Source organism: Engystomops pustulosus, chromosome 1 (assembly GCF_040894005.1).
Source record: "Engystomops pustulosus chromosome 1, aEngPut4.maternal, whole genome shotgun sequence".
NCBI lineage: Eukaryota > Metazoa > Chordata > Amphibia > Anura > Leptodactylidae > Engystomops > Engystomops pustulosus.
In genome coordinates, this window is record NC_092411.1 from 177,273,290 (window position 1) to 177,296,492 (window position 23,203).

The 23,203-nt window shown below is 41.4% G+C and overlaps 1 protein-coding gene across 1 annotated transcript in view; it reads left to right on the top strand.

Annotated features, from left to right (window-relative positions):
• B4GALT1 (beta-1,4-galactosyltransferase 1) overlaps positions 1 to 22,714 on the top strand; it is a 54,360-nt gene extending 31,646 nt beyond the window's left edge. Inside the window, exons 3-6 of the mRNA XM_072113954.1 lie at positions 6,765 to 6,952; positions 11,875 to 11,997; positions 19,500 to 19,604; positions 20,294 to 22,714. Of these exons, the coding sequence (XP_071970055.1) occupies positions 6,765 to 6,952; positions 11,875 to 11,997; positions 19,500 to 19,604; positions 20,294 to 20,429 (552 nt within the window). The 3' untranslated portion in view covers positions 20,430 to 22,714. The remainder of the gene's footprint in view (positions 1 to 6,764; positions 6,953 to 11,874; positions 11,998 to 19,499; positions 19,605 to 20,293) is intronic.
• Positions 22,715 to 23,203: the final 489 nt, after the last annotated feature.

Genomic DNA, 23,203 nt, shown 5'->3' on the forward strand with positions numbered 1-23,203 from the left:
AACCTCCTGTACTAAAAAAAAAATATATATATATTTTGCCATCTTCTGGCGCTTTTCATACTTTGATGTACAGAGCTGTGGGTGGTGTCATTTTTTGCGACTTTTGATGACGTTTTCATTGCTTCTATTTTTAGGACTGTACAGCCTTTTGATAGCTTATTAGTGAATTTTTTATATATTTCAAAATGGCAAAACAGTGCCATTTTCGACTTTGCACGTTATTTTCCGTTACAGGGTTAAACGTTGTGGAAAAAATGTTATTATATTTTGGGCATTTTCGGATGCAGAGATAACTAATTTGTTTATGATTTTTACTGGTTTTTTTACATTTTTTTCATTTCTAGGGAAAGGGGGGTGATTCGAATTTTTAGATTTTTAGCCAGGTATACTTTTTTTATAGTTTACTTTATAAATGAGTAGAAGCATTAATGTGAGATAAGTATTCCCACAAAGACAAATTTCTGAAATGAACGTACTCACGATAACAAAATAACACATGTTCTAATTCACTGTTATTAACAAAGATGCAGCATTTCACTGATATAAATCCAACCTGTCTCTATCAGTCATGTTGTACACAATTTCAGTTGCCCCTAGACACAAGCCTGTAGGGCTGACTTTAGGGTCGGCTGCCATCTTGTCTGAGGCTTCACGGAGCTTGTCTCTCTCTCTCTCTCTCTTTCTGCTCCCTGCACTCTAGCCTCACCCCTTGCATTGCAGAACGGAGCTCTCCCTGATACACAGACGTCCTGCCAGCGGGTATATACACAATGAGGAGAACTTCAGGTTACAGGCAGATAAGTTCTTTATTGGGAAGGGAAGACAGACAGAGGAGATCTGATAGTGTGTGTGTAGCTGACATGTAGCAAGAGCTGGAGAATGTCATTGTGTGTAATAGCCATATCATGGATCTCATCATCTCTCTTTCTATGTGTCAGATACCAGTACAATGTTCAGAAGGTAAATGAAAGTGTATATAAACCTGTAGCTGGATTATCTTAGCACATTGTCAGCTCACAGAACTAGATGGATCATAATGTGACTGCTTAGAGAGTCCCTGCCCAATCTGAAATTTTACATTGACCGTCACTGAGTGATAGGAGCTAAAATGGCAATAAAACTGAGTAAAATTTGTAAAGGGTTAAAAAATTATTTTAATTGTGTTAGCATCACTTGGGGATTAAAATTTGAGAATTTTCTTTCATGGGAAAACCCCTTTAATTATATTAAAAAGCCTATGGGAACATGTTTGCTTTAAGTGCATATTTTCCAAACTTTAGAGGCCACTTAGTAAATTTTGCTTTCATGTGTTTTCTTCAGAGGCTGCCAATAGTCATTGCTTAGCTATAATGTACAGGGTGTGGAGAGCTATTTTGCTGTTCTGTTTTCTCCGCAATAGCTTTCTTTCCAACATTTCCTTATCTGTATTTTCTTCTTTCTTCCCTCTTTCCCATCTGCTTTTCCTGTCTGTAGATGATCAAGGAGGAGATCCTGAAGAGCTCTTTATACGGGTGACATCTGTACCCACCTGCAAGGCGAGTGTCAGCATCATGATGAAAGAAACTAGAACTAGCATGTCATTTCCAACTGTATAGAGAACAGCTGCTACTGTATGTTACATTTTACCTTGACATGCCCAAGAATGAGTATTAAACGCACAGTATCACTTCTCTTCAGCCTGGGCACAACCCAACATATCTTTGGCTGGATTGAGTTTTTACATTTATTCTGTTTCTGTATGTGCAAATAACCTGAAACCTGAATATCTCATATTATATGCATGCAGCTGCTGGGTTATCTGTGTTTTCTTTCTCTATGGTCAATGTGTACTGAACATATTTGTTTTTGTGGCCATTTGCTGCCTTGCACCTGTAGTAAATCCATAGAATATGATTTACATGAAAGACTAGGAAAACACAAAAGGTCTGTTCTGTAATGGAGGGAGAAATGCTCTCTCAGGAATGTGTTTCCACACATGTAATAATAGGTTGGTGCCTCTCGGGATGGGCTGAGGCAAGAACATAAGACCAGCTGGTTCCAGTATTCATCTCACTGGAGATGCATGTATTCTGCTTAATTGTTAGACAGATTTAACCATAAGAACATATATATGAGTGCACTGTTTCCAGGAAGAAGCACCCACAGTGCAATCTGCCTTTCACCTATAGTCTATATAGAACTGATACAAATAAAAAAAATTAGCTTATATAGTATTTAAGTGCTTTAAATGTTATCAACGCTTTGACAATGGATGTCATATTCCCGGTATATTTCATCAATTTCACATCAGTGGAGATTTCACTCTGATTTCACTCTCATCGATAAGTTGCGTCTCTGTGAAGAAAACCACACTTTTTGTAGTGGCTATGCAAGATATTAGAGCTGCGCCTAAATTAACCCTTTAAGGTCTTTTTCATTTTTGCGTTTCCTTTTTTCACCCCCCCTTTCCTAAAGCCATACATGTTTCTATTTTTCCTTTTACAAAGATGTATGAGGGCTTGTTATCTGCTTCCTGTTGGCAGCATTTATTATTCTGTGCAGTGTACTAGAAAGCTGTAAAAACAATACAAATGTGGTGGAATTGAAAAAAAACCCACTCTAGTAGGCTTTGTTACAGCTTTCACTGTGCGGACCTAATGACACATACCTTTTATGCAGTTTTGTTTGTATATTGATAGCTTTAAATAACTTTTTTATTACTCTATGTATGGAGTTGTATAACATGTAGATTTTGCAAGACAATTGACTTTTTAGGATTCGGTAGACCAAAATGGGCCACTCACCGGAGCTTGTTAGAACTTCATAAACTTTAGTAGTGCGTTCAGGTACAGGTATACAAGGACACCAACATGCGACTGAAGCGACAGGCCGCTTTGCGCTATGAAGTGCTTTCTCTAGCCTCCTATGTCATCCTCGCAGTGCATGCACATATAATCGCTACAATCCGGTAGGTCACTATGATAATATAACATATAAACAATGCTTTAGCAATTGAGACCGTGTCCATATCAAAAAAACTTTAATACACAAATACACAGATAAAAAAAGAGGGGTTACTTTTTCATTTCATGGTGCCATTCATAAACATTGGGGTTTACTTCATCTGGAACCCCAGCTCTTAAATGTAACACAAAATAGACCACCCATCACATTTAGAAAATGCCCCACTTTAAAAATGAAGTTGCTATGAAGTAGGTTCTTCCAAGAAAAAACCTGGTTATGCGATTGCATTCCAAAGGGGGATCATAGATGCGGCCATTGCTTTTTTTGTAAATTCAATAGAAAAATCACTATTCTTATTAGAGATGACAATAGATGTTGAATTTCATCACTTGCCGGGCCACATTTCTGGTATATGTGTTATTTTGCCCCTGCAACAAATTTTACAGTTAGAGAACATCTCCACTCCATCACCTCAGGTAATGAATGCCCAGGGCTCATTGATCACATTAGAACATGCCATCAGGGCAATCAAACTCCCCTTCGCTTCTCAGGCATTGAATGGGTTAACAGAAACCCGAGGGGTGGAGACCAAACAAAAAGATCTCCTACGCCGGGTGTCAAAATGGATCATGAGATATAACGCAATAGGGAATCTCGGTCTAAATGATTGTAATGATCTGAGTGTATTTTTATAAGTATCATGTGTGACCTTTTGTTCCAATAGGTGGCTATTCTTGTAACCCCTCCATTTTTTAATCTCTGTATTTGTGTATTTAAGTTCTTTTGATATGGACACGGTCATAATTGCTAAAGCATTGTTTACACATTACCATAGTGACCTCCCGGATGGCAGCTATTTTATGCGCATGCACTGCAAGGATGACATGGGATGTTAGAGAAAGCGCTTCATAGCGCGAAACAGCCCGTTGCTTCAGCCGCATGCCCCTGTATTTATATATATATGGACCTGAACTTGCTAATAAAGCTTATGAAGTAGTTTTTACCAGCTCCGGTGAGTGCCGCATTTTGGTCTACTGAATCCTTGTTTGTTCCTGTGCCGTGGCACCGCCGGCCTCTCTTCATTTGCATCCAGCCCGTCCAAATTACCCCACGAGCAGTCTGTTGGTCTTACTAAGGACATATTGGGAGCTATACAAAGGCAGTGTAATGGGAGCTGGTAAATTTCTATAAGTATTGAAATGATTCAGAATGCTAACAAAGACATTATTAAAATCCGCATTGAATAGGTTATTGGAACCTGTCACCAGCTAAAAATCACATTCCCGGTAAAAGTTTCCTTTTAAGCCCTTCAAGATGCTTGAACCTCAGGGGTCTGCCTCTTCAATAACATCTGGTAGCACCGATCGGACAGTAGGGTGGTTTCCATGCACTATGGCTATAATAGCTACCACGGTCTGGTTCCACAGTGTGTAACACAACAGGAATCTGCCCTGTATGGAGATGGGTCTCTGTGAGCACTCCCTATAGAAACTTAGACATCACCAAGTGGTTAGAATTCAGTACAGCAATTTTCATCTGTATGGCTCAAAATAAACACTGAAAAGTTAGCTTTGCCACCTGTGCCCTGAAGCACCTTCAGGCAGATGAGCGCTGAGTGTATATTGTAGCCCCATCAAGAATGGCCATCATTGTTAAAAGTACACTTTGATCCAGTATCAATGCAATAAAAGAGGGCCGATGGGTTATCTGTTATTAGTAAACCATAGAATGATATATACATGTATACTGACTTCCCATTATCAAATGTTAACACGGACTGTAAAGCAAGTGCTTTTGTTTTTTAATTTGAGAAATGTGTTTATTGGTTTATTAAAAATGAAATATTTTTACTATAACATTTAACCTCAACTATAGGTGTCTTCTGATTGCTTGTAACACCTTCCTCAGGATAAACAATGTAAGGAAAATGTTAAAGTGAATTTCCGTTCTTAGTGACTAAATTCTATTAAAAAGAATTGTTGTGTGTCATTAAAAGATTTGCTTGATCTGTCCTCTTTACTTAAAGACAACACCCTGCTGCTGCCCATATAGTGAGTGTACAATTACATGAACACATAAAGCACCTGGTTACTAATCATCAGAGTACGACAGAAACATTTGTGTAAATTGCCCTGCCCAAGCCGTTATTTAGGCTGATAAATACAGCAAGACTAAAATGAAGGTTTTATCCACACCTGTCATTCCCTTTAATGTGTCAAACTCCAAAAATCACTTTATATACACTATATATCACCATAATGACTGTTAGGACTCATGCAGATGACTGTATATGGCAGCCATAAACTGTTTACCCAAAATCCTCCCAGCTCAAGGCAGCATTATATATGGTGAGACATATATGTAAAAGATCAGAAGCATAAAATAAGGCTTCACTGTCACGTCCATCATTTTAATTATTATATAGTAGTATAGCATAGGGTTTAGTTCATGCGATGTAAGGAAGACCTCTGGTCAGATGCACAAATATCTGAAATATTTACCAGATAACAATGATATCACATGATCAAAGTGCAATTTTCAGATTGAAAGCAATAGCATAATATGATGATAATCTTTTATAATGTATAAACTTGGGGACTAGATATATAATGTAAAACAAAATCACTGTAATTTCTCTTTGAATTCTGTAAAATTGCATTTTAAATGGAACCTGTCACCTGAAGACCCATTTTAAGCATCCCCCCAGTCCCCATAGAACATTATACATACACTGCCAAACAGTTTTTGTTTGAAAAATCGGTTTTACAGAAAAAAAGAAGTTCTATATCACCTTGCAATGCTATGTGCTCTGTGACTAGTCAATTCACCCACTGGGAGGGCCTGATGAGGAGTAGCCCCCCCCCCACCTTCGTGAAACCGCTCCTCTGGGTGTTATTTTCAAATTAATAATACCCGCTTCTCCCATCATTTTCATGCCCCCCTGGCACCAATTCGTCTTCCGCCTGCTCTCTGCAAATATTGCTGACCGCATCAGGCATTCTCGCGCCTGCACAGTCAGCATCTTGCGCAACGTATGACCAGACATGTGCAGATGAAGCAGAGCCGGCCTCATGGTCTCTGGTATTCATCTGCGCATGGGCCACACTATGCGTTCATGCAGGAGTTGCTACGTACTTTGGCAGTGGCAGTTTTGCGGTGTATGTACAATGTTCTATGGCAGTGATGGCAAACCTTTTAGACGCTGAGTGTCCAAATTACATCCAAAGCCCACAAATTTTTCGCAAAGTGCCAATTCGACAATTTAAGCAGTAACTTATTACTCCCTGCTCTGTCACATGTTTAAATTGTATAGGCACCTGAGGACACCAATATAGTAGAAAGAAGGAGAAAAGGCTTTGGTCATCATTGTTGCTTCCTTCTAGGCTCCTTGGCTGCCTGGGACTGCAAGAGGCCTTGAGTCCGGTCTGGCAAAATCTGCTCTAGGGTGATGGCACGGGTGCCCATAGAGAGGGCTCTGCGTGCCACCTCTGGCACCCGTGCCATAGGTTCGCCACCACTGTTCTATGGGGACAGAGGGGGGTTGCTAAAAATGGGTCTCCAGGTGACAGGTTCCCTTTAAATTACCAGGCATTTCAGAATGTGAATTATGGCATGTTTGTAAACATGGTTGTGAAGTATCATAGTATATAAGGCCGGAAAAAGACGCAGGTCCATCAAGTCCAACCTTTAAGAATTAAATAAAGACCAATGAAACTGATAAAGCAGAAAGTTTCAAGCATCCGCTGTATACGAAGTTTAAGAAGACCTAAATAATTCTAGACAAATAACATATTTATTTATTCCTGTTTTTTCTCTTTAAGGATGGAAATGCAACTTTTAACCGAGCTAAGCTGCTTAATATTGGCTATATGGAAGCTTTGAAAGAATATGACTATAACTGCTTTGTATTCAGTGATGTTGACCTTATTCCTATGGATGACCGGAACATCTACAAGTGTTATAGCCAACCTAGACATTTGGCTGTATCCATGGATAAATTTGGTTTTAGGTAAGGGTTTATTTGCTTTTCTTCAATGGAAAAAGATACAAACAATTCCTGTACCACACCCAAAACTCATATAAAGTCTTTGTATGTTGTTTATCCATATAGTGCATTTCTACCCAAATAAATAAAATGCGTACAACACCTCAGTTCATGTCTCAGGGCTAAACATGGTACAACAGGACAAATGCTGCAGCCAGACTCTTCATAACCTTTGTTTGAGTGGTAGAATTTAATCATTTATAGACCAAGTCCGCTTAGGCCTTCGGGACCACTCATTTATTTTATTTTTTTCCATCCTTGACATCAATAAGACATAACCTTTTTTTATTTTTCTGTCAACATATAAGGGGTATTTTAAAAAGAGTTGTTGGAATATATTAAGGGGAACTGGTGAATTATTTATTATTCTTCTATTTATTTTTTTTTTTTTATCAAAGGAAATTTACCACCAAGATGAAGGTTTGTAAACCAAGCACACAGACATGCAAGTGTGTACGCCTCTGGCAGGAACCGCTCTTCTTGTAGCTTCTCATGACCTTGTTTTTATGGAAAAAAAAGTTATACAAATGAGCACAGAGGAGGCACATACCAGCATGTAAGTTGGTTTACAGACCTTAATCCTGGTGGTAGATGTCCTTTTAAACTTTATTATTTTCCATTAGATTTTTATTGGTTTTTATCTTTTTTTGTGTTACAAACAAGTATGGTGGATCAGTGAGAAGGAAGTAAAACATATACACAACTATTGCATACAGCAAACGTAAAATATGTAATGTGAGCTCCTCCTTAAGTGTCCCAACCCCAAGTCTCCCTCCTCTCTGTCCTTGCGGAGTTCATGAGGTTGTGGTGGTGAGCATATATGGTCTGATAACGGGTATCCCTGGCAGCTTGTCCACGAGACGTCCTGTCCTCCGTATTCCAGGGAGAATGGTTTGACGTTAAAAAACCGGTGAATGGTTTTTTAACGTCAAGATTCTACTGATGCTCCAAGCTCGTGTATGAAAAGCGATTCGAAGGTACTCCAGACTCCCAATATTAAATTCAATATCTGACTTTATTCAATAAAAATAATAAGTATATTGGAAAATTGTATTATTTTTCAACATACAAACAATAACATTCATTTGCCAAAATGGGAATGCCCCTTTAAACACTTGATTTAAATTTTTGCTGCTAAAGAGAAAAAAAAGATACAAATTAATGTAGATGTATAAAGGTACCATATACCCAGGACGGTTTCATTAAGTAAGGCATGTGTGGGTGACCGTTTCAAATTCATTCACCCTTTGACAATCCAATCAAACATGAAAACGGTCGACGTAGCCCCTTTGTGTATTAATAGAAATTTTAGCTCTACGTTCTGCCATATGTGACAGGCCTGCATAAAGAGATGGGTTCTAAGAGCATGTTTGAAGCTTTGGGGGTTGGGTATAAGTCTGATAGATTGGGGTAGGGCATTCCAGAGAATTGGTGCAGCTTGGGAGAAGTCCTGGGACGGAAGTGGGAGGTTCAAAGAGAAGAGAATAATCTAAGATTACTGACAGAACGAAGAGGGTTGGGCGATTGACTGAGATATGAGAGGAGAGGTTGTGAGGTGTAGCATCATGCAGAGCTTTGTGGTTGAAGGTGATTAAACTGTATTTGGAAGGAGACAGGCGGCCAGTGCATTGACTTGCATAGACTGGAGGAATCGGTGTAGCATTTGGTCTGAAAGGCAAGCCTGGCTGCTGTGGAAAAAAAGTTCTGTTTTGATAAGATTAAGTTTCAAGAAGAGAGAGGACAGGACAGGAAAGATATTGCGTGCAGTATACAACTGGGCATCAGCAGCATAAAGACGATACTGAAAAAACAAATCTGCTGATGGATTGTCCAATGGGGCAGTATAGCAGAAATAGAGAAGAAGCCTTAGGACTTAGTCCTGAGGAACCCCAACAGTGAGAGGAAGAATAGAAGAGCGAGTTCCAGGGCAGAAGAAACTGAAAGTGCGGTCAGAGATGAGAAGAAAATAAAAAGAGTGCAGTGTCCTTCAGGCCAATTGAGCGAAGCATCCTGTTACCATTCTTCTTATGAATATGTAAAGGTTTTCAGCTTTTTGCTTCTGGCTTTATTTTTCTTTCTGCTTTTCAGATGTGTTTTAGGAGTTTTGTCTTTTTAATACATCTGAATTAATGTATTTTAGTGATTTTTTTTTTTTCAGCTTTTTGAACAAAAGTTGAAAACCGCTTTCCAACTCCTGACAACAGCAGGTATAGATTTCCAACTTTAACAAAAAGTCAACACTTTGCCCCTTTCAATCGACCATGTATGGCGACTGTTTGCTGGCTGTAAGTAAGCCATGAAAGCAATAGAAGTGTACAGCACAGTACGATGAGCACACATGCGTGTCCGTTTACTGTGCCCTCGCCGGAGCATGCTCTGACTTTTGCCGTATGTCTGACCCAGCTGCAAGTATCTCATGGGAGATACTCGTCTCTCCAGCCGTATTTCCAATACATCCTGGATTATGTGTGAAAGGGGTCTAACTTTTATGTTTGGGTATCAGTGACACAGGGCCTTTACATTGTGTATAGAAATGCAATGCAGATGGACCTGGTGGTTTGGGTATACGGACCTTTTGTACCAAAATCTTAATTTTGCTATATTGTGTCACTAATAACTTTTCATACTTTAGGGTATGGAGTTGTCTAAGGTTCAATTTTTTAGGACGTGATGAAGTTTACATTGATACCATTTGTGGAATTGTGCTGCGTTTTTATTTCATTTTTCACTTTTTATTCAAATTTTAAAATTTTAGGTTGCAGAATAACAAAAAAGGGATGTTTCATCTGGGAGCTATTTCCCTTTACGGGACTGCGATAACTAACAAGTTTTTTATTTTTTGTTTGTTTTTAGATTCATTTTCATATTAGTACTAGGGAAAAGGAGGGGATTTTAACTCTACAGGGTATGATAGATCCTACCATATTCTACCATTCTACAGTACAGCAGTATAAGATATGTTTTTGCACATGATTTGCAGAAATGAGAAGTCCTGGAGTCTTAAAGGCCAGGATATTATGGTGAAGCCAGCACCAAGTGGGTAACAGTGGGTATTTGCTGTAATATACAGCAAACACCTGGTCTGTATGGAGAGGCCTCAGCCTGTATACCCCCTCTCCCTACACCCATTGCTGCACACAAACTTACTAACTAAAAGTATTTAGTCAGCCACCAATTGTGCAAGTTCTGCCACTTAAAATGAGAGAAGCCTGTAATTTACATCATAGGTAAACCTCAACTATGGGAGACAAAATGTGAAAACAAATCCAGAAAGTCACATGGTATGATTTTTAAAGAATTTATTTAGCAAATTATGGTAGAAAATAATTATTTGGTCATGTTCAAACAAGCAAGATTTTTGTCTTTCAAAGACATGTAACTTCTTTAAAGGAAATCTACCACATAGACACATTTCTTCTATACCAAGCGTCAAGGGTGCCCCTGCGACCCATATCCTGAGTCGCAGGTGTACCGCCTTGTGCCACAGCTTCTAAACGTACCTGTCCCTGCTCTAGCGATGGTCTCTGTGCTTCAGCTCTGTAAAATTCAATTGGGGCTGGGCAGCTATCTGTCCTGATAAATGTTTCCTATGTTTCCTGCCGGATCTTTGTCCCTACGCCTTAGCGAAAGCTCCCCTGCGTTCCTGCCTGCCCTGACCCTGAACCTGACCACAAGACTGTCTTCTGCTAAGGTACCTCGACCTCAGCAGCCACCACGGGCTAGTAGCACCTGTAGAATGACCTGGTGGTACCCCGCCGCTGCAAGGACTTCCCGCTTGGTGAAGACCAAGTGTCACTTAGATTCTGGTCCCAGTAACAGCTCCCGCGGTAGTCCAGAGGATCCACCAATCCCGAATCCTGACAGTAAGATCCGACCATGGATCCCGCCGAGGTTCTGCAACCTATTCTGGCGTATCTTCCCACCATCGTGGCTCAGCAGACCCAGCAAGAACATCATACCTACTGTGAAGCATAGGGTTGGCAACATAATGCTTTGGGGCTGTTTGTCTGCAAAGGGACCAGGACAAGGAGTTAATGGGCTAAATAAGGTTGAGGGCAGAGGATTATCAGTTTTCCCTAGGCCTATGCCTATGGCCTAGCCAGTCTCCAGATCTCAACACCATAGAAAACCTTTGGAATGAGTTGAAAGTCTGTGTTGTCCAGGGGCAGCCCCAAAACATCACTGCTCTAGAGAAGATCTGCTTGGAGGAATGGGCCAACATACCAGCAACAGTGTGTGTCCCACAAAGGATATGTATCAGTATATAGTAAATGTTGAGATGAACTTTTGTTATTGACCAAATACTTATTTTTTGCACCTTAATTTGCAAATACATTGAACATCAATATGTAATACTCTGGATTTGTTTTCTCATTTTGTCTCTTATAGTTGCCGTCCTACCTATATCAATTACAGGCCTCTCATCTTTTTAAGTGGGACAACTTGTACAAATTGAACTGACTACATACTTTTTTCCCCATTGTACATCTGTTTGTGGCAAGGGGTTAATGGGCTAAATGAGGTTGAGGGCAGAGGATTATCAGTTTTCCCTAGGCCTATGCCATAATCGGCCACCCCAGAACCAAGCAATATATTATATGTTCCAAAATATGGTATAACTGTGCAATACAACTCTTTATTTATACAGCTATGGGACAGGAAAATAAGTTAAGCCTTTTAGAATGTGATGATGGAGAAAAAAGCAAGAATAAAAGAAAAGATATGTGTTGAAGGTCCAAATAGGCTGTTTCCCTAAGGGAATTATTACAATGAGCCCCTTCTTTTGTGCAAGCGTTTTTTTTTGGAAGGTTTTGCTCCTCAGCATGATGTATCCTACAGGAGTTTGGAAATAATGATGTCTAGGTGTTTCCTCCCATGTTTTTCAGGCTACCATACAACCAGTACTTTGGAGGTGTATCTGCCCTAAACAAAGAACAGTTCGAGAAAATAAATGGTTTTCCCAACAATTACTGGGGATGGGGAGGAGAAGACGATGACATATACAATAGGTATGTATTTCTACGTCTTTAATGCTTTGTGGGCCATACACTTCTACTTTATTTAAAAATAAAGTATAAATCTGAACCATTCAGATGCAGCTACTTATCTAATCATTTGCCTAAGGGTGCAGCCACATGTATCATTTGTATTGATTTTGAGTTTTGTTAACTTAAAGGAAACATGTTGGCAGGGACCTTTATTACTCAATACACATGCATGGCAAAGATGCCCTTCTTCCTCCTCTGTGCATTTGCATTACAATATAATTGTGTGTGTTAACCCTTTGGTGATCTGCGCCTTACTATTATGGCGCAGGCTCCCACGATTTGCGCTCAGTGCCAGCACACCCGTTGCATTGCATGTAACCATGTCGCATGACATGGTGTTATCGCGATAGGACTCTGGAAACGGAGGCAGCTACTGACGTCACCTGGCTAATTGGATTGTCCCACAAGCTGATCACTGTGATTGGCCATTCAAGTCTGAATGGCCAATTGCGGTGTTTTGGGGCTGAAAACTGAGGTTTTATCTCCTACCTCCTTCCTCCAACGGCACCATTTTGGTTTGGTACCGCTAGAGAGAGGAGCTGACCGTTACTGTTGCACCAATATCACTATTACACTGTCTGATCCCTATCTGTTCCCTCCTGTGTCCTGTATATTCCCTGTGTGATCATCTTGCGTGATCACACTTGTCCTCCATTTTTTCCCCATCTCCTGTCTGTCCCTTCTGAACTCAAATGCACTTTTCAGTGTGCTGTGTAAATAGCACTGCACAGTATCTTTAGTGTTAGTTAGGGCGTCTTGGGGCAAGCTTGGTACATTTGTAGCACACTGTTGCATGGTGCGCATAGGGTTTTTTGTTTTTTACCCCCATAGAGCCTGTAAGTGTACATGTAGTTTGGTGCTCTTATCTAATTTTACTGTGTGGCTTGTCTGTGTAGTTGGGTGCACATTATCTAACTTTTCTGGTGCACATTATCTTTTTATATATATCTTTTATATTTTTCTGTGTACAATGTCTCAGAAGACATACACCATGTTGGAGGCATACAACATGCTGGCCTTTGACACAGAGTCAGCTAGTGGGGATGATGTCCCCTTCTACCTCTCTTCTTCCTCATGTTCCATTGACCTGCAAGAACACCCTTGAAGGCATTAAGCTAGAGAAATGCCTGGGATTTCTGTGGGAGAAGTGCCAAGACTTCTAGGGGAGAAGTGTCTGTGGCTTCCACTGACACCACGTGGGTAACCACAGGTAATTATACCCCTCAGATTCCAGACTTTTTGAGCCAACCTGGAATTAAATTTGACATGGCAGGGCTTAGAGCTTTGGATTTTTTTTAAGTATTTTTTTGATGAGGAGCTATTGAATTTAATTGTAGACTAGACAAATCTCTGTGCTGTACAGCATGTTGCCCAAAACCCCACTTTATTTTATGCATAACCCCACAGGTGGACCCCTGTCACTGCAGCTGAGATGGAGAAGCATTGGGGCATAATAACTGTTATGGGGCTTGTAAAGAAGCCTGCAATCAGGGACTGTTGGAGCACAGGCATTCTGTACCACACCCCAATGTTTTGCATGGCAATGAGCAGGATGCGCTTTGAAGCCATCCATATGTTTTTGCACTACATAGACAACACACAGTGCCCACCCAGAGATGACCTCAGTTATGATTGTTTAAAGGGGGATTCCCATCTGGGCATTTACATTTAATTAAATTAATTTGCCATATGTAAACATTTCTTCAATTGGATGTTAACTTAAAAAATGTTCCTTTGTGAAGATAATTTCCCATAAATGTAGTCATGTTGTCCCTCAGAAACCAGATAGCTTCCTCGGATACGACCACGTCACACTCTGGCAGCGGTTGCCAGACTTGCGCTATAGAGTCCTGCCGAACCACCAGGATTCAGCAATCATTACCACAGGACGGCTGTGCCACCTGCAGTAACTCCCGGACATTTCATATACAATAACCTTTTGTTTCTTTGTGCACTCAATCCATCAGAGGTGGCCGTATCCGGGGAAGCATGGCAACATTTACGAGAAATTATCTTCACACAGGAACATTTTTTTTAATAACATCTAATTGAAGAAATGTTTACATATGGCGGATTAATGAAACTGAATGTGAGTGCCCAAAGGAGAATACCCCTTTAAGGTCGGGTCCATTTTAGACCATTTTAGTGCCAGGTTTGCCCAGGCATATACCCTGCGAAACATGTGGCCATAGACAAGTCCTTGGTACATTTTAAAAATAGACTTCAATTCTGCCAGTACCAGGTCAAGATATGGCATGAAGATGTATAAGCTCTGTTAAAGTACATCAGGGTATACACACAAGTTCAGGATATATGAAGGGAAGGACTCCACTATAGTGCCCCCAAAATGCCCCCCTTCCTGGGTATTACTACAAAGATACTGTAGGATTTGGTGGACCCTCTGCTGGGCCAGGGCTACCACCTCTACCAGGACAATTTCTACACCAGCACCAGAGTCGGTCTGGCCCGCCGGGGGGGCGGGGAATTCCCCGGTGGGCCCCGACACCTGGCACTATGGTCGGAACGGAGGCCCCAGCCAATCGGAGGCCCCTGCCAGTGGCTGTAATAGTTCTCGATGCGGCCACTCAATTACTAGAATTTCAGCAAAACTGTCTGTGCGCCGTGGCCGGGTGCTTACCGGCGCACGTCGCACTGTAGATGAGATGCGCGGCGTCATGACGTCTTCGCGCGCGCCGCATCGTGACGTCATCCAGCGGTCGCGTCATAACGTCATCGCGCGGCCACGCATCTCGCCCCGTCCCACGGCGGCAGCTACAAGATGAGGTGAGATGACATTTATTTATTTTTGCGGTGTGTATGCTAATGTGTATGGGGGCCGGGGGTGCTAATGTGTATGGGGGCCGGGGGTGCCAATGTGTATGGGGGCCGGGGGTGCCAATGTGTATGGGGGCCGGGGGTGCCAATGTGTATGGTGGCCGGGGGTGCCAATGTGTATGGGGGCCGGGGGTGCCAATGTGTATGGGGGCCGGGGGTGCCAATGTGTATGGGGGCCGGGGGTGCCAATGTGTATGGGGGCCGGGGGTGCCAATGTGTATGGGGGCCGGGGGTGCCAATGTGTATGGGGGCCGGGGGTGCCAATGTGTATGGGGGCCGGGGGTGCCAATGTGTATGGGGGCCGGGGGTGCCAATGTGTATGGGGGCCGGGGGTGCCAATGTGTATGGGGGCCGGGGGTGCCAATGTGTATGGGGGCCGGGGGTGCCAATGTGTATGGGGGCCGGGGGTGCCAATGTGTATGGGGGCCGGGGGCGCCAATGTGTATGGGGGCCGGGGGCGCCAATGTGTATGGGGGCCGGGGGCGCCAATGTGTATGGGGGCCGGGGGCGCCAATGTGTATGGGGGCCGGGGGCGCCAATGTGTATGGGGGCCGGGGGCGCTAATGTGTATGGGGGCCGGGGGCGCTAATGTGTATGGGGGCCGGGGGCGCTAATGTGTATGGGGGGCGGGGGCGCTAATGTGTATGGGGGCCGGGGGCGCTAATGTGTATGGGGGCCGGGGGCGCTAATGTGTATGGGGGCCGGGGGCGCTAATGTGTATGGGGGCCGGGGGCGTGAGACGGCTCTCAGCTTATGTACTGTAATATAGGGTCAGAGAGACAGGTGTGACTTGTCTATGTGATGCGGGGACACCACAGTAGGGTTATTGTCATCAGTTCTTATAAAGGTTTTCAGAATTAACTTATTGGAAGGTTGGTGCAGTGCGAACACTTACATCCCTAACCACAGCTCTGGACACCAGGGGTAAGTCTTATACTATCCCTAACCACAGCCCAGCTAGCCGCAGAAAGCCCGGGACACCAGGGGTAACTCTTATACTATCCCTAACCACAGCCCAGCCACCAGCAGAAGCCTGGGACACCAGGTGTAACTCTTATACTATCCCTAACCACAGCCCAGCCACCAGCAGAAGCCCGGGACACCAGGTGTAACTCTTATTCTATCCCTAACCACAGCCCAGCCACCAGCAGAAGCCTGGGACCACAGGTGTAACTCTTATACTATCCCTAACCACAGCCCAGCCACCAGCAGAAGCCCGGGACCACAGGTGTAACTCTTATACTATCCCTAACCACAGCCCAGTCACCAGCAGAAGCCCGGGACCACAGGTGTAACTCTTATACTATCCCTAACTACAGCCCAGCCATCAGCAGGAAGCCCGGGACACCAGGGGTAACTCTTATACTATCCTTAACCACAGCCCAGCCACCAGTAGAAAGCCCGGGACACCAGGGGTAACTCTTATACTATCCCTAACCACAGCCTAGCCACCAGCAGAAGCCCGGGACACCAGGTGTAACTCTTATTCTATCCCTAACATTAATGCCCTGAGGTGACGTCACCCCTGCAGCCCCTGTACACAAACCAAGAGCCGAGCACTAACAGAGAGGGAGGGAGAAAGGGCTTAGCTTATCATTTACTTCACTGCCCCCACTAGTGCTCAGAAATTCCCTTATACCAGAATATTTCTATGTAGTAGTAGGTGGGCCCCCAAAATCAATTTCACTGGTGGGCCCCAGGTACCCCAGTCCGACCCTGACCAGCACTACACTATTCAAGTGCCACGCATCCAGAAGTATTGCGGCATGCGGTACTGTATGCAGAAATCGGAGAGCTCTCCCTGAGTCGCTGCTTGGGCAAAAAATTAGAAGACGAGAGAGCAGGACACTATGCAGCAAATCTGTATTGTGTACAAGGAGAGAGCTCCTTGTATTAACAACAGTACATGGGCACACCAGCACCCCTGTCCCAGTACAAGGTATCAGTACAGAAACCCCCAAACCTGACTGCATACTGGATCTTAACAAGTACATGGGAGGGGTTGACTTGTTGGACCAGGTGCTTCAGCCATATAACACCTTCCGGAGGGTATGGTAGAAGAAGTTGGCCGTGCACATTATTCATATAGCACTATATAATTCTTACGTGTTATATCGATGTGCAGGCCAGGGGGGAACTTTCCTGGAATTTCAAGGTGGTTATTAAGTATTTACTTTTTGGACACCAGGAAGTGGGGAGTGCCAGCCCACACCACACATTGTACCAGGGCAGCACTTTCCAGGAGTAGTTCCCCAAACTGCCAAGAAGGGAAGGGCACAAAAAAGGTGCAGGGTGTGCTCCAAAAAATCCATTTGGAAGGACACCATTTACCATTGTGAAACTTGCCCAGAAAAACCAGATCAGATGCAGATTTTATCCTGATGTACAAGGCACAGCTTATACATCATGCCGAACCTTCCCTTCTAAGCCCTGCCGTGTTCCAAGCCTGTAGATCATTGCCCCCTATGGGGGTATTGCTATACAGGGCAGAACACACATCATGATTTTTGGGTTGTTTGACTCCTGTGGCAGGAGCTGGGCACAATATGACATAATGGATATATTTTATTATGCACTATCCATTATGCATTTTATTTGAGGTCCATCTGTGGGGTTAAAATACTAACTATGCCCCTGGATTAATTCTTGGATGGGTGTAGTTTCCAAAGTAGGGTCAGTTCTTATGGTTTTCTACCATGTTATGGAAATAGAAAGAACACAGATTGCACAAGGTTTCTGCAAAAAAAAATTGTGGTAAGACTTTGTGTCTAACATTATTGAATATTTCCCCCCCCCCCCAAAAAATGTAACTATTCAGTGAAATAATACTGTTAACATAAACTACAATCTCAAAATATGTTAAAGTGTTGAAAAGTTATTACCAAAGGAAGAGACACATAGATGTCACATATTTTAAAAAAAGGACTGAACCTTAACGTACAAACAGGCTGCATCCTGAAGGGTTTAACTGACCTTGCACCTTGACAGAATCCTGTTCTAAGTCCCAGGTTTGTTTTTGTCTGGAAGCATTTAAAAAAAAAACTTGTCTGTGTTGCACACTCCTTAGCTCTTAGCCTCCACTTTTATGTTGTTGTACAACCCTTCTCCCACTGATGTCAGCTCACCAGTTTGTGAACTCTGCTCCTGTGTGAGTGAAGGAACATGAGGAAGAAGTTGTACAAGAGCAGAAAGGTGGGGCACATGTTTTTTCTGTTTTTGTTTTTTTTTTGTTTTTTTTGTAATGCATCAAAACCAACGCAAAACCCTTGATTTCACCAAAGGATTCTGTCCGGGAGCTCAGAGAAGGTGTGTGGGTGTAACGGGCTTTAGCAACCCGTCTTTAATGATAATGAGGTCCCTGGTGACAGGTTCCCTTTATAATCCACATCTGCTTTTCGGCTTCAAAAACTGCATCTGAAAAAAAGGAATGTGTGAATACGCCCTTAGACTGTATGGTAAAGGAAAAGAAAGTTAATACAACAGCTCACCGCAATGGGAAATCTTTGTCTCTGTTCATAAGACCTCTAATGTGAACGGTGCCTGAGATCTTTGAATTGCCATGCCGACTCCAGTAAATGGATACAGAAATATGTGATATATGATCGAGCACTCATTGAATAAGAAATATGTGGTCTTTTATTTCATCGTAATTTGAGCACAATGAAATAAGGACATGAATGTTTTTTGTCCAAAACACACAGTTCATTCTTTTGCCTTTATTTTTTTTAAATAGATACAAGCTTGTATCATGCACTTTAACTTTATATGATGATGTTTTTAAAATTACAATGAAATAAAGGACCACATATTTTTTATTCAATGAGTTCTGGATCATCCATCACATATTTCTCTACCCTGAGACTGTGTTTACATGTGGCATTTACATTGCGTTTTAATTGGGTAACCAATGTCTGAAATTATAGTGGAAACAAAAAGTTTTTTAAACCCTTATTTGTTTCTACATGAAAACTTTTGAATGCAACAAGATTTTGTATTGTTGTCTTGGAGGCATATGGCTATGTTTCACTTGGGCTCATAAGGGTGTTCAAAAAAATAAATAAATAAAAGGGCAGACTATTTAATTTCATGGGCTTGGTGTATCCAAAGAGCAATTGTTAATTTTCAGTTAACTTCTAAAATGCGTACGTTTTCTTTTGTGTGCACTGGGGTGGAAATGTTTACTCTGTACTTTTCACTGCATAAATAGATAACCAGCACTGTCCCCTGTCCTTATCCTCTGTTACTGATTAATGATGTGATAGCAGATCGATTGCATTGAGCATTAGTATCCATAATGGCTAATACATCATGCCTGTTGTTCAGTGATCATGGTAAATGTCACATTTCCAGAATTCTGAACTCTTCTGGCAAGTTTGCTTTGGTATTCACTAACTTGACACCTTTCCATTTTGTTTAGTTCTTTCCTTTAATATGATGTCAAATAAGTTTGGAATTTCTGGATCAGTGTATTTTGCTAGGTATTGATGACCTTGCATGTGGTTTACACATGTGTTTGAACTGTGATTTCTTGGTGATTTTGGTTACCACATCAGATTAACAAGAAATAAAAAAAATATGATTTCTACACCAATAAATTTTTGTTGCTTATTTATGCTTGCTCCATACAGAATTACCGCGAAGGGCATGTCCATATCACGACCAGATGCTGTCACTGGAAAATGTAAAATGATACGACATGAGAGAGATGCAAAGAATGATCCAAATCCAAAAAGGTGGTTAATGTTCTCTTATGACTTATAAAGAAAAAAGAGGTCTACGAGGATAAAACTTTGATATATGCACATAGATGGTATTAATATTCCATACTCAGTTTTAGCTATCCCTATATTAGATGACAGCTCTATTAGTCTCTTTTCCATTTACGATAATGAAACACATAAGCTTCTTGCACTTTCAGACGATTACTGTTTTTTTTTCTTTAAACCAGATGCTTGTATAGTTTTAACTTATAGTTTTAGTAATGTCTGATAAATTTGTTTTTCTAAGTATTGTCACATAACATCTGAGCGGTGGCAAGGCATTTCACCCGCTGCAAGTCAGAGGTAGGGGCAGGACTGTTTGTTCCTCCTCCCTCTGACGTGTTTTCACACTATGTAGCCATTTACCTCTCAGATATGTGTAAGAGCGTGTGAATACACTCGAAACGCATAGGCTGGAAGTTGTAGTCTACTACATGGAAACAGAGCTTTGTACGAGTTCTGATTGCATGTATTTCTATTCAGAGTCAATAATAGAACAGAGGATTTCCCATTATATGTGTTGGATCATTGTTTCATGTGGACTATACCAAATTGAGATGTATTCCTGCAAAATCATGCAGCAGTTCAGTCTAGCAAGTTGTATCAGACGTCACCAGTCACCATGTGGCCTAATAATTAACCTGAACGTGTTTTCTTTTCAGATTTGAACTGATAGGCCGTACAAGACAAACCATGGATCAAGACGGAATAAAATCTCTTACGTACAAGGTCATCAAGACTGAAAAGTTCCCTTTGTACACCAAACTTACTGTGGATGTTGGGCCTCCGCCTAGCTAACATACATTGAGTTTGTCAAGAAACTCCTACTGACTGGCCTCACCATGCTGGTATGGTGGCAAATGTGGGTGTTTTTTTTGTTTTGTTTTTAAATAGACTTTTTACAGATTTGCATATTCAATATATTTGGCACTTGCAGATTATTTTATTTGATTGCTTCATAAAGCCACGAGCAAGAAGAGAAGTTGCATTTACTTCAGGCTAAATGTCTCCTATGTTTAAGTGGAACTTGAATGTTTTGCTGTGTACCGCTGCTATGTAATTTCATTGTTTACAATCATAGATGCCTTCTCTTTTAGTAATGGCCTTTCTAATAGGTTATGACAGGAAGCCAAAGTATCTTCAAGCACATTTGAAGGAAATCATTTGAATGGCTTTGTTACCATTATGCCTTGTTACATCTATAGGGAACCATTTGTCAACTTACTGTTAGACTCCACTGGTAAACTTTATGTGGAAATAATACAGCACAAGAAAATCCCATCTATAATCAGTGTGTCAGACAGTACGTAACTTCTGTATGCTTCCAGTGGCTGAATTTCATTTCTATTGGCATCTACACGGGTTTTCAGGTATTAAAAAAAACTTACAATTCCTGGCACATGGACCAGATGATGTTCCTCTTCAGTGCTTATATTGTGAGATGGAGTCTAAATCAACCACCAGGATTGTAGTTCTCTTTATTCAAAAATATTTCATTGCCAAAAATTAATCCTTCTAAATAGAGCTTTGGTGCACTGGAATCATGACTTCATGGACTGATTGTTTTTGTGGCTGATACTGGTCCCTGGTACTTACAGGATTTTGTTGAGTAAGCTGTAAGGGAAGCTTTGAGGCAAGTATGTGGAAAAATGGTTGAAGAGAGGACAGAGACAGACAGGGGATGCCATGCTCCAGTTGCTCACACAACCCATTTGTACCATAGCCCGGATTTGAATAGAAGGACTAGTAATAGAGTCTCTTACAAGCTGGTGCATCGCCACTTTCTGTCCAACTGGCACAGGTACATGACACAGCATGTGTGCTCTTTCTAATCATGAGCTGTGCACCTTCTTCAGCTGGATACAAATATTGAAAATGAATCTAAGAGTTGTAATGTTCATTTCAAAAAAATGGTAAACAAAAGAGAATTCTTTTATATGAAAAACCCTGCAGGAACATGTGTAGCTCACTTGTTACTTACAGTTCTCCTTTATTTTACAAGCTAGGTTAAGCTTTTTCTGAAGGCAATGTAGTTTTACTTGACCTATCCCCTTTTCCAAACAATAAGAATCTCTATCAATCTCATTTGTTATATGTATATATTTTTTTAACAATAGCAAAGACTTTAATCATCAGACTGAAGGGTCTACCACAGGCTATGAGCTTTAAAGCAATAATCTTCTTTCATTGCATTCTCAGGCTTAGACATTTTGTAAAACAAGATTTGTATATTGAACTGATTTGTTAAGGGGAAGAATCTCTGTATAGATGTAAATTGTATGTGATGCCAAATGCCAATTAAATGTCAAGCCTAATAGTCTAATAGCCTTCTAGACATCTCTCCCAACTCCATCATAAATGTGTAACAAATGGAGAGCAGCACTGCCAGTCATCTGCCACCAGCCTTTGGCTGTAAACCCAGAAACTGGGTTTGATAGTAGGCCAAAATCCGCATATTCAGCCATTTTTCATCAAATGGGTGTAACCTCTTTCCTTCATTTTTGCAGACTGGGTTATTATCATGTTTATGGGGCAGTGAGTTAAATGTACTTTTAATATAAATATAGTTCATGTTCATATTCAGTATGTAGCTTCATAAATAAGATATTGTAAATATATTGAATCTCTAGCTGCAGGTTTGCAATAAAAGCGACAGTTCACAGGCCAGAGTTTAGGAAGAAAGCAGACTGGTAAAAATCTGCTTGAGGGTTTCAGAAAAAAATCTACCATTTCTCACATTGTTTTACTTGCACTAATGAGAAATGTTTGGTTGAAGGACATCTACCGGCAGGATGAAAGACTGTGGAGCCCTTCGGGGTCATTTGCATACAGCCCTTCATCCTGGTGGTAGATACCCTTTAAGCAATGTTGTGAAAATAACTCAGACTCATCTGTGTCTCGCTGATGGCATATTCCTGTGGTAAGAGCAAATTCAGGTTATGCAAAATAAACCAACATTATTTTCTCTGTACAATCCAATAAAACTTGCACACAAATGTTTACTGTCACTAATATATTTGTAAACTGTGTATTGAGAAGCATATTTTTCTATGAAGCTGTTTAATAAACTTTAATGTACATTATATGTTTGTATTTTTTCTGCAAGCTTAACTTTTGTAGCATATGACACATCATTATGTTCAATATACTGTGCAGGTGAATCTGTCTCTATTGCTGGTGTATTATAGGATTGTAGCAAGTATTACTGTTATGCCTTATACACAGGATAGCAGATGATGATCTGATCACCAGAATAGCCTCCACCATTTGCCAGACACAGCTGAGCACGGTGCTGGGAGGGATCTGTTGTTGTAATTGCTGGGTTTTCCTGCATTTGGGCCCCCACAGATGAGATTGAAGGTTATCCCTCAATGTAGGGATATCAATCAAATCCCCAGATATTGCACTTGTGTACTGAGACTTTCCTTGTACAACCGGCTGGAGTGGAGTGCAGCTAAGCAAGGAAACCAGTGCGAGATTTGAAGACTGCCAATTAAAGTTACTGGCAGTCTCAGTGATACAATTAACAAACTAGGGACGGCTCATTTGCATCATTTTTAAGTGTCTATATT